Source organism: Lepus europaeus, chromosome 2 (assembly GCF_033115175.1).
Source record: "Lepus europaeus isolate LE1 chromosome 2, mLepTim1.pri, whole genome shotgun sequence".
Lineage (NCBI taxonomy): Eukaryota > Metazoa > Chordata > Mammalia > Lagomorpha > Leporidae > Lepus > Lepus europaeus.
In genome coordinates, this window is record NC_084828.1 from 123,516,407 (window position 1) to 123,531,889 (window position 15,483).

Sequence of the window (15,483 nt, forward strand, 5' to 3'; positions counted from 1 at the left end):
CTAAGACCTGGAACCAACCCAAATGCCCATCAACAGTAGACTGGATAAAGAAATTATGGGACATGTACTCCATAGAATACTATACAGCAGTAAGAAACAACGAAACCCAGTCATTTGCAACAAGATGGAGCAATCTGGAAAACATCATGCTGAGTGAATTAAGCCAGTCCCAAAGAGAAAAATATCATTTGTTTTCCCTGATCGGTGACAACTGAGCGCCAAAGGGGAAACCTGTTAAGTGAAATGGACACTATAAGCAACAATGAACTGATCAGCTCCTGTCCTGACTTTAGATGTACAATGTAATACTTTATCCTTTTTAGTATTTGTTGTTGTTGTTGTTGTTCTAGTACTATTGGTTGAACTCAGTAATTAACACACAATTATTCTTAGGTGTTTAAATTTTAACTGAAAAGTGATCCCTGTTAAATCTAAGAGTGGAAAAAGAGAGGGAGGAGATGAACAATTTGGAACATGCTCAATCGGACTGGCCGCAAATGGTGGAGTTAGAAATGTGCCAGGGGATTCCAACACAATCCCATCAAGATGGCATGTACCAATGCCATCGCACTAGTCCAAGTGATCAATTTCAGCTCACAATTGATAGTTCTGATAGGTCTAAGTCAAAGAGATCACACAAACAAGACAAGTATCTGCTAATACTAACTGATAGAATCAAAAAGGGAGAGAAAGATCCAACATGGGAAGTGGGATACACAGCAGACTCATAGGATGGCAGATGTCCTAAACAACACTCTGGCCTCAGAATCAGCCCTCAAGGCATTCAGATCTGGCTGAAGAGCCCATGAGAGTATAGCAGGCATGGAAAGCCAAGATATCATGGAAAAAAAAAAAAAAGACCTAAATGAATGATCTCTGTGAGTGAGATCCCAGTGGAAAGAACGGGGCCATCAAAGAAGGAGGTACCCTTCTCCGAAGGGAGGAGAGAACTTCCACTTTGACTATGACCCTATCGGAATAAGACCAAAGTCAGCGAACTCTAAAGGCTTCCATAGCCCTGGCAACTCATGACTAGAGCCTAGGGAGATTACTGACGCCATGAACAGGAGTGTCAAATTGTTAAATCAGCAACAGGAGTCACTGTGTACTTACACCCCATGTGGGATCTGTCCCTAATGTGTCGTCTAAAGCGAAGTGATGCTATAACTAGTACTGAAACAGTATTTTTATACTTTGCGTTTCTGTGTGGGCACAAACTGATGAGGTCTTTACTAATTATATACTGAATTGATCTTCTGTATATAAAGAGAATTGGAAATGAAAAAAAAAAAAACAACCTGGTGTTAAAATGGAAATGGCATAGAAAATTAATTAATTTGAAAAAAAAATTATGTAGGATCTCTGTCTTTAATGTGCTGTACATTGCTATTTAATGCTATAATTAGTAATCCAATGGTAGTTTTTTCACTTTGTGTTGCTATATGGGCAAAATGTTGAAATCTTTACCTAATATATACTAAACTGATCTTCTGTATACAAAGAGAATTGAAAATGAATCTTTACATGAATGGAAGGGGAAAGGGAGCGGGAAGGGGGAGGATTGCGGGCGGGAGGGAAGTTATGGGAGGGGGGAAGCCATTGTAACCCATGGGCTATACTTTGGAAATTTATATTCATTAAATAAAAGTTAAAAAAAAAAAAGAAATATTTGTTGTTTGCATGAAATCCAGATTTGACTAAATGTCTTGTATTTAACTGGCAACTTTATCCTAGAGACACCCAACCTGCCCCTTAAGGTCAGTGGGTCTCTAGGGACAACCTCAGAACTTTCTTCGTGCCCTGTGTCTCCTTAGGGGGATGCGATATGTCAACCTGAGAGTGAAGGAAGGCAGCTCCCAGCTCTCTGAGCTCTCACCCATTCAGACGCCAGTCCTTGGGACTGGGAACCAATACATGGTAACTGGAGACCCAGGCAGCAAATGGGGGGGCAGCGACAGTGCCCTCCTAAAGCTTGCTGTCCTGGAGTTCTGCAGGGCCAGCAGTCCCCTCCAGGGTGCGGACTGTTGATCTGCCTGTGTCTGGGCTGCCGGTGTTTTCTCTGTATATTAACACAAGGCATAGACCCGGCAGATAAGGTTTTCAAAGGTATGATGATAACAAAAGCAATAGTAGTAACAAAATCCAGCATCTGTTGACCACCTTTATGTGCTAGGAACCTTGCTTCACACTGATTCTGTCATGTAACCTTTCCAATAACTCTGTGAGTTAAGTACAGTTAGTCCCATTTTATAGATGATAACATTGTTTTAAAGAGTACAACAAATGAAAAGAAGGTATCCATAAGTTAAAAAAAAAAATGTTTTTTAAAACTCAAAAACTGAACCAATAAGATTATCTCAGGACATCTACTATAATCTTATGAAATTTTAAGTTTTCTTGGAAAATAATATAATTGTTCTGTTATAACACAGAGCTTCATGTAGAAAGAAAATTTATAAATTCATGAGAATTTTTTTTGTTGACAACTTAATGCTGTGACATTAAAATTCATATAATGCTCAAAATATGTTAGATACATTTTAGGCTACACTTCATCCTTTATAATTTTTAAGGTTTTAATGATCCCAGGTATGAAAATGTCTGAAGTGAAGATAAGAAATAAGGGTATCTTCATTTTTACAGTACAACTATGTTCTAAGGAACCAGAGAAATACATAAGTTTGGTGACCATAAGTGGATTAAGGTGGAAAGGAAATAATACTCCCCAAAATTTCTTGTGTTTAAAGGGGTCATTAGAGATTTTAAAGTTAACCTTGATAACCACCCTGGTTTATAAAGTACTCCTCAATGATGACATCATCTTGGTTTTATTTGTAATAGGAGTAAGTGTCCACAATCTGCCTAAAAGATGCAAAGTCTGTCATGTGTGCAGTCAGTCTCATATGTGTGTCAGAGGGAAAACATTTTCAATATTGGACTTTTTTCCCATGTACTGATCCTTGTAATCTGCTCACCTATTTTTCATCCTAGCGTGGGATAGGTAGACAAGTGCTCATATGGAAAGCCAAAAGAAACATGTACAAAATTATACATGAAAAATATTTTCAAATTTTATCTCCAATAGCTTATTAGGCTATAACCGCTTGGTTACCTAATAGATGATCTACTCTCTTTCTGACTTTGCAGCATCTGCTGCTATCCTTGGGTTGGACTTACAGGTGAATTCTGACCACCAAGAGCCCATAACCATGAACTCACATTCAATACCAAAACTGCTCTCTGGGCCAGCCAGCAAAACTTTATTATCCAACCCTGCTAACCCACCTTTACCAGTGCCCACCACAGGTATAGCCCAGAGTGGGTATAACGTAATTGAAGAAAATTACAGTCATCGTCAGTCCTTCTACACTGGCTTTCTCTTAAAAAAAATAATACTTTTTTTTGTAAAATTTGGCTCCTTTTATCCTTATCCAGGTATTATGCCAGGTTCACTTTGGCCCTGAGGGAAGATAATCATATGTTTGAAAAAGCTAGGATTTGGAAGTTTGGGACCCTTTCCTCACATTGATGTCTAGGAAAAAAATGCTACAAACAGCCAAGTAGATAAGTACACACAGATAAACCAACACAAATTATTGGGTCATCTTGGTGACTATATTTCTGTAGATTATTATGTAGTATATTAAAAAACAAATAATTGGTCTTGTCCCCAATTCCTAAAATCCTTGGATTCTCCATGTGATAAGAGTCTGTGTGCTAATGAGATGACTGGTGGCTGGGGACCCTAATATAGCTTCAGGTTGAGGGAGGTTTTCCATAAAGACCAAACCCCATTCCCTATCCAACTCCCTTACCCTACATCCCCCACCTCTTGGAAAGGGAAGAGAGGCTGGAGATTGAGCTAATCACCAATGGCCAATGACTGAATCCATCATGCCTGCGTGATGAGAGTTCCATGAAAATCCCTGAGGGGTGAAGTTCAAAGAGCTCTTGCACTGGTGGACACATGGAGGTGCTGGGAGAGCAGAGGCCAGAAAGGGCACAGAGGCTCCACATCCCTTCCCCCATCCCTTGCCCTCTGTGTCTCTTCCATGTGGCTATTCTTGAGTTGTATCCTTTACAATAAACCAGTCATAATAAGTCAAATTATTTTCCTGAATTTGTTAGTTGCTGTAGTGAATTACTGATCCAAGGGAATCAGGGACTTCTGGAAATTTCCTGGCTTTTAAAACTTTCTTTAAAGATTTTGTTTTAATTTAAGAGATGGAGAAACAGAGACAGAGACAGATAGACAGCCAGAGACATTCAGAGAGGTACCACTGGTTCACTCTCCATATGCACAAGACAGCAAGGCTGGGCCAGATTTAAGCTGGGAACTGGGGACTCAATCTAGTTCTCCCAAGTGAGTGGCAGAAGCTGAGACATCATCCCTGCCTCCTAGGGTCTACATTAGCAAGAAACTGGAGTCAGGAGCCAGAGCACAGTATCAAACCTGGATGCACCAATGTGAAATGTAGGCATCCTTCCTAGTGTCTTAATTACTAAGCCAAATGCCCACCCCTAGCTTTATAATTGAGTTGGACAGAGTGTAGATAAGCTGGGGAACCCCGTGTGAGGTAGGGATTGTCTGTGGACTCTAAGCCTAACCCAAGGAATCGGTGTCAGGTTTGAATTGAATTGTAGGACACACAGCTGGTGTCCAGAGAGTTAGAGAATTAACTGGTATGATAAAAAGAAAATCCACACATTTGGTGTCAGAAATATGATGCGGAGAAGCAGCTCATTTTACCTTTGTTTCTATAAGAAAAGGATAAGACTAACCCCATTTGATTGCTAGTGATTACTAAATAACATTTACAGTAGACCTAATCCACTTCAGTATTAAAAGACAGGTAAGGGAAGATAAATGCAGACAACTATTTCTGTAATTATTCATCACATTAATGAGCATCAAAGAACAAGGGGATTTCTTTTTTTTTTTAACTTTTATTTAATAAATATAAATTTCCAAAGTACAGCTTATGGCTGTACAGTGGCTTTTCCCCCCATAACCTCCCCTCCCACCTGCAACCATCCCATCTCCCGCTCCCTCTCCCATCCCATTCACATCAAGATTCATTTTCAATTATCTTTATATACAGAAGATCAACTTAGTGTATACTAAGTAAAGATTTCAACAGTTTGCACCCACACAGAAACACAAAGTATAGAGTATTGTTTGAGTACTCGTTATACCGTTAATTCACATAGTACAACACATTAAGGACAGAAATCCTACATGGGGAGTAAGTGCACAGTGACTCCTGTTGTTGATTAACAATTGACACTCTTGTTTATGACATGAGAACAAGGGGATTTCTAAAAGTTCATGGAGGGGCAGTCCATTTGGCCTAGTGGTTAAGACAGCAGCAGCTCTTTTCAGAGTGCCTGGATTCAAGTCCTATTCTGATCTTGCTTCTAGCTTCCTAATTCATACCATCAGCAGGTATGGGCTCATGTACTTAGGTGCCTGTCACCCATGTGGAAGACCTGACTTGAGTTCCCGGCTCTTGGCTTTGGCCTTACCTAACCCTAACCATTGTTAGGGAAAATTTTGGGAATGACCCAGAAGATGAAAGTACTCACTCTCTCTCTCTTTCTTTTCTTCTATCCTCCTCTCAAATAAATATATACATTTTTAAATTCATGGAAAATGGAATTAACAGGTAAGTTTATTTTGATGCAAAAAATCTTGAAATCCACATGTAGTCTTTTCATAGTACACTTTTTCCATGAACTTTAAAAACTTTGTGTGGACAAACTACAGAAATACAAAAAATTTTTAAAGTTCATGGAAAATGTGTACTATGAAAAGACTACATGTGGATTTCAAGATTTTTTGCATCAAAATAAACTTACCTGTTAATTCCTGGGAAAGCAGTAGAAGATGGCCCAAGTCTTTGGGCCCCTGCACCCACGTGGGAGACCCGGAAGAAGCTCCTGGCTTCTGGCTTCATGTTGGCACAGCTCCAGTCATTGCGGCCATCTGGGGAGTGACCCAGAGGATAGAAGACTCTCTCTCTCTCTCTCTCTCTGCCTCTCCTCTTGCTGTATAACTCTGACTTTCAAATAAATAAATAAATCTTTAAAAAAAAAAAGATATTTGGAATGACTGATATCATGGAAAGCCTCCTTCCTCCAACATCTTCAAATTCAGAAATATTTTTCTTATATCGATTTCCATAAAATTTTTAAAAGTGAGCTTACACAGTCCATATGAAATATTCTTATTCTATCAATTTAGGTTCAAACATAACAGCACACCTGTAAATTTTCTAGGAAATGCTGGCATGAATTTCCTAAGGAAACTATGTTTTGAAGTGTCTACAGAGAAGAATGTGGTTGACAACAATTAAAAACTTCTTTCTTATTCTCTGAACCCTTCAAAAAGGATTTCTGATACAAAGATGGCTCAAACACCAGCATTTCTAAACTGGCAGCTCGAGCTATAGAAACAACTTCTATATGCCCATAGGGGATACTCAATAACTACTTGTTGAAACGCTAATAAGTAAAACTATCGGGCAAACTTTTCAGTTCTGAGTAAGAGGCAATTGAAGAGGACAGGGTTCTGAGTGGTATGTGTGACCAACAGCTAGTACAATGGCTTCTGTTCCTTCAGGGGAAAAACCAGCACTGAAGTTGAATTCCCTGAGAAACTGAAAGAAACTAAACTCACAATAACTGAAAACGAAGACCATGAAAAGCTCCGAGTTAAAATCCAGGCCTTTGAAGACAAAATAAATGCTGAGAGCAATACTCCTGCTTCAATCAGAAGATATAGTTTGGGCCAAGTTTTTAAAGAAGAAAGAAAAAACATGAGATTTAACAGGTATAAATTTTATGTGGTTACTTTTTCTAAAGTATGCACTTCATGTTTGCTATTGATTTTGTTATCATACTGTAGGGGGGTGCTTTTATGTGCTTTAGTTGTTACCATCCAAATTTTTGTCTTTCCGTGACTGAAATATTATCCCAGTGCTCTCATTATTCGAGGAAGCTCACTATTTGAAGTGGAAAATAAACCCATAGCTATTTTTAAAAACACCTTTTGAATATGTGCATAAATATGCCAACATTGAGAATGATTGTCAATAGTATCTCATGATTTCTGATGAAAAATTAGAAGCAAAAGTAGAAAAGGAACACAAATATGTAAGTCTACTGTTTTGCAGCCAATCTTCCCATGAAACTGACTTTTAAGTCTTTGTTTGGGGAGGTGGCCTGGATTTTCTTGATGGTCTATGTTTTCTCCAATTTGCCCCTGGTTGCCCATTGCAGAGGACTTTGTCCCAGCATTACCAGTCTTTCTCTTCCTTGTCAGTGAATAGTGGCACAACTGATTTATCTATTTTCACTTTCCCTTTGTTGGTACTGTAGGTCAAAAAGTTTGGCTTTGCACTCCGTGCTCACGAAGGGCGTGAGCTCAGATGACGGGGACGATGTGGAAAGTGGAGATACACCTGCCAGCACCTCTCTGTCAGAAATAGACCCACTTCACCAAGGAAGTGACAAGCTTTTCTCTAAGACAGACACGGATGGGTCACAGCTGGGAGGTTCCTCAGTTTCATACCCAAGTATTGTCCATATAGAATCAGAGAAGTTGCCAGAAACTGTTGAAGAGAACTGCCAGGAAGAAACTCTAGGGACAATGACAAGTCCTATGGAACACGAAGATAAGCTCTACTTGTACTTAAAGGAAAACCTCAGTAAAGTGAAAGCCTACGCCGTGGAAATCGGAAAGAGGATTCCAATCCCTGATCAGTGCACCATTGAAGGTAAGTGCTTGGAACTTCTCAAACCTGAGAAATTTCGAGCGTTGCTGAAAAGCAAAAGCAAAAACCACGTAAATTGCCAAACCCTTTTATGGATCTCTTGCAAAATAGACCATTTGGAAAATATCTTACATTATCCTGATTACTTTTTTGCAATAAGATTAATCATCTTATTGTTTCCCAGTTGATCTACTTAGGTGCACCTAACCCTACTGACTCTCAGGTTTCTGCCAACCTAGACACATGGTTTCTGGTTCCCTGTAGCAATATTCAGTAAAGTCCTGGAAGAAGGCCTGTGGCTCAGAAGCAGGTTCTGGGGTAGGGGTCTTGCCAGAGAGTTTCCATTTGTATAACCAGCAGGGCAGCCACATACTGCATTGAGCATCAGCTCCAACACCCTTCACTGTGCTAAAATACTCAAGGTTCAGCTGTAGAGCGACAGATGCAATCAGTCCCTGATCCCTTGAAGATTAGAGTACAGAAAGAAAATGGCAAAACCATGATCAGGTGGTGGTTTGGGAGGTCAGGAGCCAGTGATGGTGTGACCCCAACTGAAAAGGAAGGGCAAAGTGGAAAATGGGTGGGCGGGGACCTTCAGGTGCCCAATGTTAGAAGGACACCAAAAAATTCAGTGCAATTTTAATTGATGACAGGATCAGTAACAGGCTTGCTGAGTCACACTGGAGCCTGAAGCAAAAGAAATAATTAGTGATGTTGATCCTATGATATCATTTTGATACTTTGTTGATTATGAATTTTTTGCATTCATTTTAACTTTTTTAGAGTACTACTTACCTCAATTACTAGATGTTTCTGGCACACTCTTACATTCTGCATCCTAGTCCTGGCCCTGAGGAAGGTAATGGATCTGAGACATTATGTCCTACAATGCCAAAGCACTAGTGCCAGGTGCACCCTTCTGGCTATAGGTTGTACAGGTTTGGATGGCTCCAAGGCACTGTGCAGGTCATAGATCGTTCCCACAGTTCTTAGGCAGTGGTGCATCCTCCCCTTGAGGTATGCATGAAGGTCCTCGCTCCCTAGTGGGATGTGCCATCTTGTCACAGGCCACAGCCCTCATGGAAGAAGCCAGGCAGCCTAGGCTCCAGAAGAAACACAGTCGAAGGGTCATGTATTCAACTCCTGTGCACTTACCACTGACTTTCAGGTTGAGGTGCTGGGAGCATCCTGCTTCCAGATGCTGCTCTCTATCTCCTTTCCCACTCAAAAAAGAATGGACAAGAGGGCTTCTGAAGATTCATGGAAAAATTTGTGTTACCATTTTTTGTTTTTTTAATTTGAGAGGCAGGGGAGAAAGTGAGATAGAGAGTTCACATAGGCTGGTTCACTCCTCAAATGCTCACAACAGGCAGGTACAATCTGGGTCCTCAATCGAGGTCTCCCAAGTGGATGAAAGAAACCCAATTATTTGACCCATCACCACTGCCTCCCACGATCTGCACTGGCAGGAAGCTGGAGCTGGGAGCCAGGGCCCGGCAGAGCCCAGGTACTCCAACAAGCACCTTAGCAGTATCTTAACCAGGAGGCCAAAAGCTCACCTTGCATTATTTTTTACTTCCATTTTCTATGAATTTTTGAAGGCACCTCGTGTTCTTTTGTAACCAAGGGAAAAAGAAGTTCAAGCATTTGGTAGTAACAAGTGTTATTTAGCGTGTCTGTATAGAATCTGATACTTTTGAAGATGTTTGCAGTTACACAGTTAGCCATTTCTTTGTTAAAATTGTGATAGTAAAAATAGAATTGCTAATACTCAAATATAACTTTTAGATAATGAAGCATACCAGACCTTGGGAATAGCTAAAATAAAAAAAGAACATTCAAAATAAACTCCTTACAATTGCTCATTTTGCTAATATTCTATGCATCTATTGCACAGGGTGGAGAATCTAATAGAAGAAAGGTTAAATGAGTTTTCCAGTTTGACAGAGGGAATCTATAGCAAGGAAAAAGTTGGACACATTTCCATCTACTGGAATAGTTTGTGTGTGTGCTGAAGTTTACATGAAAGCACTACAGGTTGTTGGACAGTTTGTTTTAGTCTTGTGGAAATGGGAGAAAATCCTGCAGAGTTACTTCAAGCATCTAGTTATCAAAAACACATGGTATGTCTTACTGCTTTGAATTATTTGGGGAGTTAAAATTAGTGAAAGGGGGCTGGCGCCGTGGCTCACTTGGCTAATCCTCCCCCTGAGGTGCAGGCATCTCATATGGGCACTGGGTTCTAGTCCCGCTTGCTCCTCTTCCAGTCCAGCTCTCTGCTGTGGCCCGGGAAGGCAGTGGAGGATGGCCCAAGTGCTCGGGCCCCTGCACCCGCTTGGGAGACCAGGAGGAAGCTCCTGGCTTCGGATAGGCGTAGCTCCAGCCATATCGGCCATTTGGGGAATGAACCAATGGAAGGAAGACCTTTCTCTCTGTCTCTCTCACTGTCTAACTCTGCCAAAAAAAAAAAATAGTAAAGGGTTAACTGGGTGACTGGAATTATTTCTTCCAAATATTGAATGAATCCATCATCTTTAGTTAAAAATAAAAAGGTGGAATATTTTCTTTTGATACTTAAGTTTCCTAGCACAGGACGCCCTTGAACTCACTATGATATTTTTTTAAGACAACATTTTGGAATTTGCTCATACTTTTGTAATTTCCTGGGAAATCCCTTGCATAGGGATATGTGTAAGGGATTGAAGATTTTTATGACTCACTGCCCAAGTCCACTGTGAGAAAGGACTTGGGCTGATTGCAGGGGACACATTGTTATTATTTCAGAGATTGTGTAAACCACTCAGTGAAACACCAGCCATCATCTGGCTGACACAGTTTTGCTTGTTGTCCTAAGATCACTCGACACAACAATATTACATTTCTTTCCTTAAAAATGTATCGAAGAAAGATTAGGCTTAGAAATTGTGTTATGTTTAATGTGTTGTTGCTATAAAAGAATCATTAGATTTTTCTTGATGAATTATGCAGAGTCTTCAAGAAACAAAATGAGGTAGCATAAAAACCACTTCTTCAACATGTAACATGAAAGAGTCAAATTGACAGCAGGAGTGACAACAAAATTTCAAGAATAATTTTCCAGCTACTTCTACACAGTTCAGACTGTGAGAACATAACAAAGCAACTCTCAAAAGAAATTCTTTTGGTATTAGATTGATCTATAAGGAGAAAACTGATGTTCAGCTGTTTGGACCCACAAAACCATTATTTTATATGGTCTAACTTAATACTTGAATATCAATTATGCTGAAAGAATAGGAACCTCACTAGTCACCACCCAGCAGAATTCGATATGAAATGAACCAGGGTCACAAACAGCATGCTTAACCCAGTCAGCCGTCTATTATTGCATGGTATTGATCACACTGTAGACAGGCAATGCAAATCTATCATCATGGCTAGAAAAAACTGTCAACCCCAAGACTTACTGAGGTTGGGTCAGCAGTGTCATCTGGGTTATGAAAGATCCTGCTATTCCCTGGTCTGTAATTCATACCCAAGCCTTGCAGCTCTGGCGCTGGTACAGGTTTACCAACCACTGAAAGTTATATACTCATGAGCAGAGTGATGGGTTATTGTCAAAGCCTGATTTTATTTACATCCAAGACCAGAACTTAGTTCATCTGCCAAATGGCACTTTAAAAGTCTCAATCACTGCTATGCATTTATGTGAACAAAAATGATTACAGGTTAAAACGTAACACATGGTATTGAAAGAAATCCTTGAAAGTCTGGCCCATCACTGTAGTTCTCTAAAGGATTATATAAAATCTTACAGGAACCCATCAGTGTTACTTAGGTTCCCTTTGAACTACGTCCAGATTGGGTGAAAACACCTCCCATCTGTAGCGCACATCAGCAAGGCTGGCATGCAGAAAGCTTATTTTGAAGCCAGTGATACAGTCCTTTCTCTAATAGACCCACCAGAGCTTGTTTGTCTTAAAATAAAATAAAATTCATTGTTAACATCAAGAAACATATGCTGTTTTCTGCATTAATTGCACACAAGGCTTCCTTATTAAAGATGTGCTTGTAGTCAAGTCTAAGCTCAGGGCTGGGATGACTTACGGGGCAGAGTCAACACCTGTCCTTATGGCCATCAGCTCCAGTAGATTGAATCTTGGGTATGATAATACTCATCCACTTCATGGTTTTGGGAGGGAAGTTTTTGTTTGTTTCTTTATTTTTTATTTATTTATTTAAAAGCCAGAGTTACGGGGGGAGGGGGGAATTTTCCATCTGCTGGTTCACTCCTCAAATAGCTTCAATGGCTGAGGATGAGGCAGGTGGAAGCCAGGAGTCAGGAGCTTCTTCTGGGTCTCCCATGTGGATACAGGGGCCCAAGCATTTGGACCATTTGTCTGCTGTTTTCCCAAGCACATCATCAGGGAGCTCGGTGGAAAGTGGAGCAGCCAGGACTAGAAACGGTGCCCATATGGGGTACCAGCACTGCAGATGGTGGCTTAACCTACTGTGCTATAGCACTGGTGCCTGTTTGTTTGTTTATCTTTTAGAGAAAATTCCAAAACTTTAGTGAGGAACATAAAATTTTTTGGAGAGTATTTCTATATAGGTAATTTTTTTTTAAATAGACTTGTTAGTCATGGGATTAAGATCATTTCTCCCTGAGGAAAGTTGTAAACTTTGGAGTTGAGAAGAATCCTGAAGTGTTTTTTACACAATTTAAGATAGAAATACAGCAAATAGGGAGATGTTACAATTTCCCTGGAAACTTCCTTCATTGAGGTGACCCATAGGGCTCTTATTTGAAGTGAACTCAACAGGGAAGACTTTTCTAGAGAATTCTTCTTGGTGTCTTGGAACCAAGCTCCTTGGATTACCTTACTTACCAATTCACATCTTCCAAAGGAGTGGATTTGAGTTAAAAGGAGCAGACAAAATGGTGGCTGCATTTTCCTCCCTTGCTTTTCCCTGCCACACACATCTGAGTCCAGTCAGTGGCTCATGGGAGGCATCCAAATAACATGGCTAAAGGAAGACCTGCGGATCTCTTTGAAAAGATCCTCTCAAGCTTCTCTGAAGAGTTCGCATCCGATTACTGTCCTTGTACATCGTCAGCTAAGAGTCAGTCACACAAGCACAGATCACTGGAAAGGATGCTACACACTTAAACACACAATGCAGTTCCAGGAGAGGATGTCAGGTAACTATTTCCCTCCGGTCTATGCTCTCAAAAGCTCCTTCTTCTGAAGAAAGTAAAAAAGTTTGGTTTCCTTGAACATTCAAATAAGTAAAGAGAGATGCTGCTTACAAGGCTATAGGACAAAGAGGTGCATTGCTTACCTTGGGTTTGCCTACAATATCATATCAGAGTGCCTGAGTTTGAGTCCTATCTCTACTCCTTATACTTGGGTCCCCGTCACCCACAAGGGCGATCTGGATTGAGTTTTGAACTGCTGCTTCAGCCTGGCCTAGCCTCAGCTGTTGCAGGCATTTGGGGAGTGAAGCAGCAAGGGTAGAAGTTTGCTCTCTCTCTCTCTCTCTCTCTCTCTCTCTCTCTCTCTCTTTCTCTTTTTCTTCCTCCTCCTCCTCCTCCTTCTCCTTCTTTCTCTCTGCCTTTCAAATAACAAATACAATAATTTTATTTTAAACGATGTGAGGAGAAGGAGGTGTTATAAGAGCAGAAGTGGTTTGTTGTGGCATGTTTCATATTCTTAAATACATTCTTCTAAATGCATTGTTCTCTTAAAAAAAAAAAAAAGGTTATATAACCTGCAGCCAGTATTTTTATCCTGCTTCAGGGAAGCCCATCCTCAGAGTTTATTATCAGTCATCCATTATTGTTGTTCTGGGACTGCCTTTACTCCACGGAACCCAAAGTTGTACACTGTGGTCCTAAGCCACTGATGGTGCCAGCAGAAGAGAACATTCCAGTCCAGTTTGCCACAAACCAAATTTCAGTAAAGTGAATGCTATTTTCCCATATACTTTCATTATGAAACTGGCAGTATATGCCCTGTAGGGAAACAAAATTGTCCCTGGATAGCATCAAATCTCATTTTGAAACAGAAAACACAGCAAATCCATATTTTTGAGCTCTGCTGGTGATAAAGAATTGGTAGCAAGGAAACTGAAAAGAGATTATGTGCCTGAGTAAAGGGTTTTGATAAGACCGGAGGGAAAGGCAAGGTGGGGAGGCTAGGCAGTTCCTCCCGGGTGCTCCACACCAGCATCCCTCTCGGATGATGCAGAATTTTAAACTGTTTCCCCAAAAACAGAGGTAACTGTGTAGTTGGCAATCAGAGTCTAGATCAGATAAGCTGGCAGGAATTTTTTGTGTTCCAGTTCATGTTTGGAGAGGTGCATGTTTAGAAACAGCAAGTGAGTCTGCCTGAGCTGCCAGAGCCTGGGGTCCCGTGCTGGCAGCCCCCTTGGAAAATAAGAGCAAAGCCAAGGACAGGGAGTGTCCATGTCCTTGTTTATGTCACGTCCATATGGGACTGGTAAATAGCTTAAAGACACAATTTTTTTTTCTTTTGTTACCAAAGATTCATCAAACTTTCAGAAATTGTTTTATGGAAAATAATTATTTTTGAGATGAGACATAATTTACATCAACTATCTCACAGCCATTAAAATATTATGCCATCATTAAAATAAACCACAAATGCAGGAAATGTAAGGTCACTGCAGAAACTCTGAGGCTGAGGTTCCGGGAAATCATTTAATTTGTAAACTTAAATAAAAATTACTTTTTAAAGATGATCACTTACGTTTAGTTGGTTGAAGAAATGTTCATATAGGGAAGTAATATCTTACCTGCATGGCTAGGGACAATACCAGGTGACCGTGTCTCCCCAGCAAGATTTCCAAGTCCTCAAGACCAGGAACCTAGACTTCTATTTCTCTAGTGTTTGTGGAAACAGCACCTGTTGTTGGACCAAGCAGGGAGAGATTCAACCAGCTCTCCTTAGTGTTCTCCATTCTCTCTAAACCAAGGAATTTGTAAGTGCTGATCAAAGGGTCCTCTTTTATATTCCCTGGATGTCTTAAGAGACCTGCTTGGGGGCCTTGTACACTGTCGTGCTCATAGAGGCCCTCACTCTCTCATTAACCAACACTTACTGAGAATCGGGCATGTGCTGCAGATATATGCTGTGGGCAGGGGGTATAGTTGTCTGCAAAGCAGTCATGGTCCCTGTTCCCATGGAACTTACCCTGTGGAGTAAGGGTTATTCAAATAACCCCTGTGCATACATGCACAGTTGCAAAGTGAGATGAGTTATTCACAGGAAAGGAACGTGGTTCCACAAGGGCATATCCCATGAAATCGACCTACACTTGGGAACCATGGAGGCTTCCCTGGAGAAGGGCTGCAAGGGGGAATATCAAGGGTAAGCAGAGGTGCAGGGCTGGACAGAGTTGTCTGTCGGAGAGGCGAGCCTGTGCAAAATCCTGTGGAAAGAGCACAGCTCATCCCAAGAACTGAAGGTGGGCCCCTGGAAAGAAAGTGAAGTGAAGTGAAGTGAAGTGAAGTGAAGTGAAGTGAAGACAGGCAGGGCCTAATACTCCACTGTGGTCTAACCGTCCGTGTCTAACCTGGGAGGGAAATCAGATTGGAAGATTCCCCTGCCTGTAGTCTGGAGAATAGTCTGTAGGGGGAGCTAGAAAGACTCCCAAGGAGGACACTGCTATTCTACAGGTGAGAGGTTTGTTCATGCATCTGGAA

General features: G+C 40.8%; 1 protein-coding gene across 2 annotated transcripts in view; it reads left to right on the top strand.

Moving 5' to 3' along the window:
• Positions 1-15,483, top strand: part of VEPH1 (ventricular zone expressed PH domain containing 1) — a 260,419-nt gene that overhangs the window by 137,807 nt on the left and 107,129 nt on the right. For both annotated transcript variants that reach the window (XM_062178364.1, XM_062178372.1), the window contains exons 7-8: positions 6,623-6,832; positions 7,381-7,778. In XM_062178364.1, the coding sequence (XP_062034348.1) occupies positions 6,623-6,832; positions 7,381-7,778 (608 nt within the window). The remainder of the gene's footprint in view (positions 1-6,622; positions 6,833-7,380; positions 7,779-15,483) is intronic.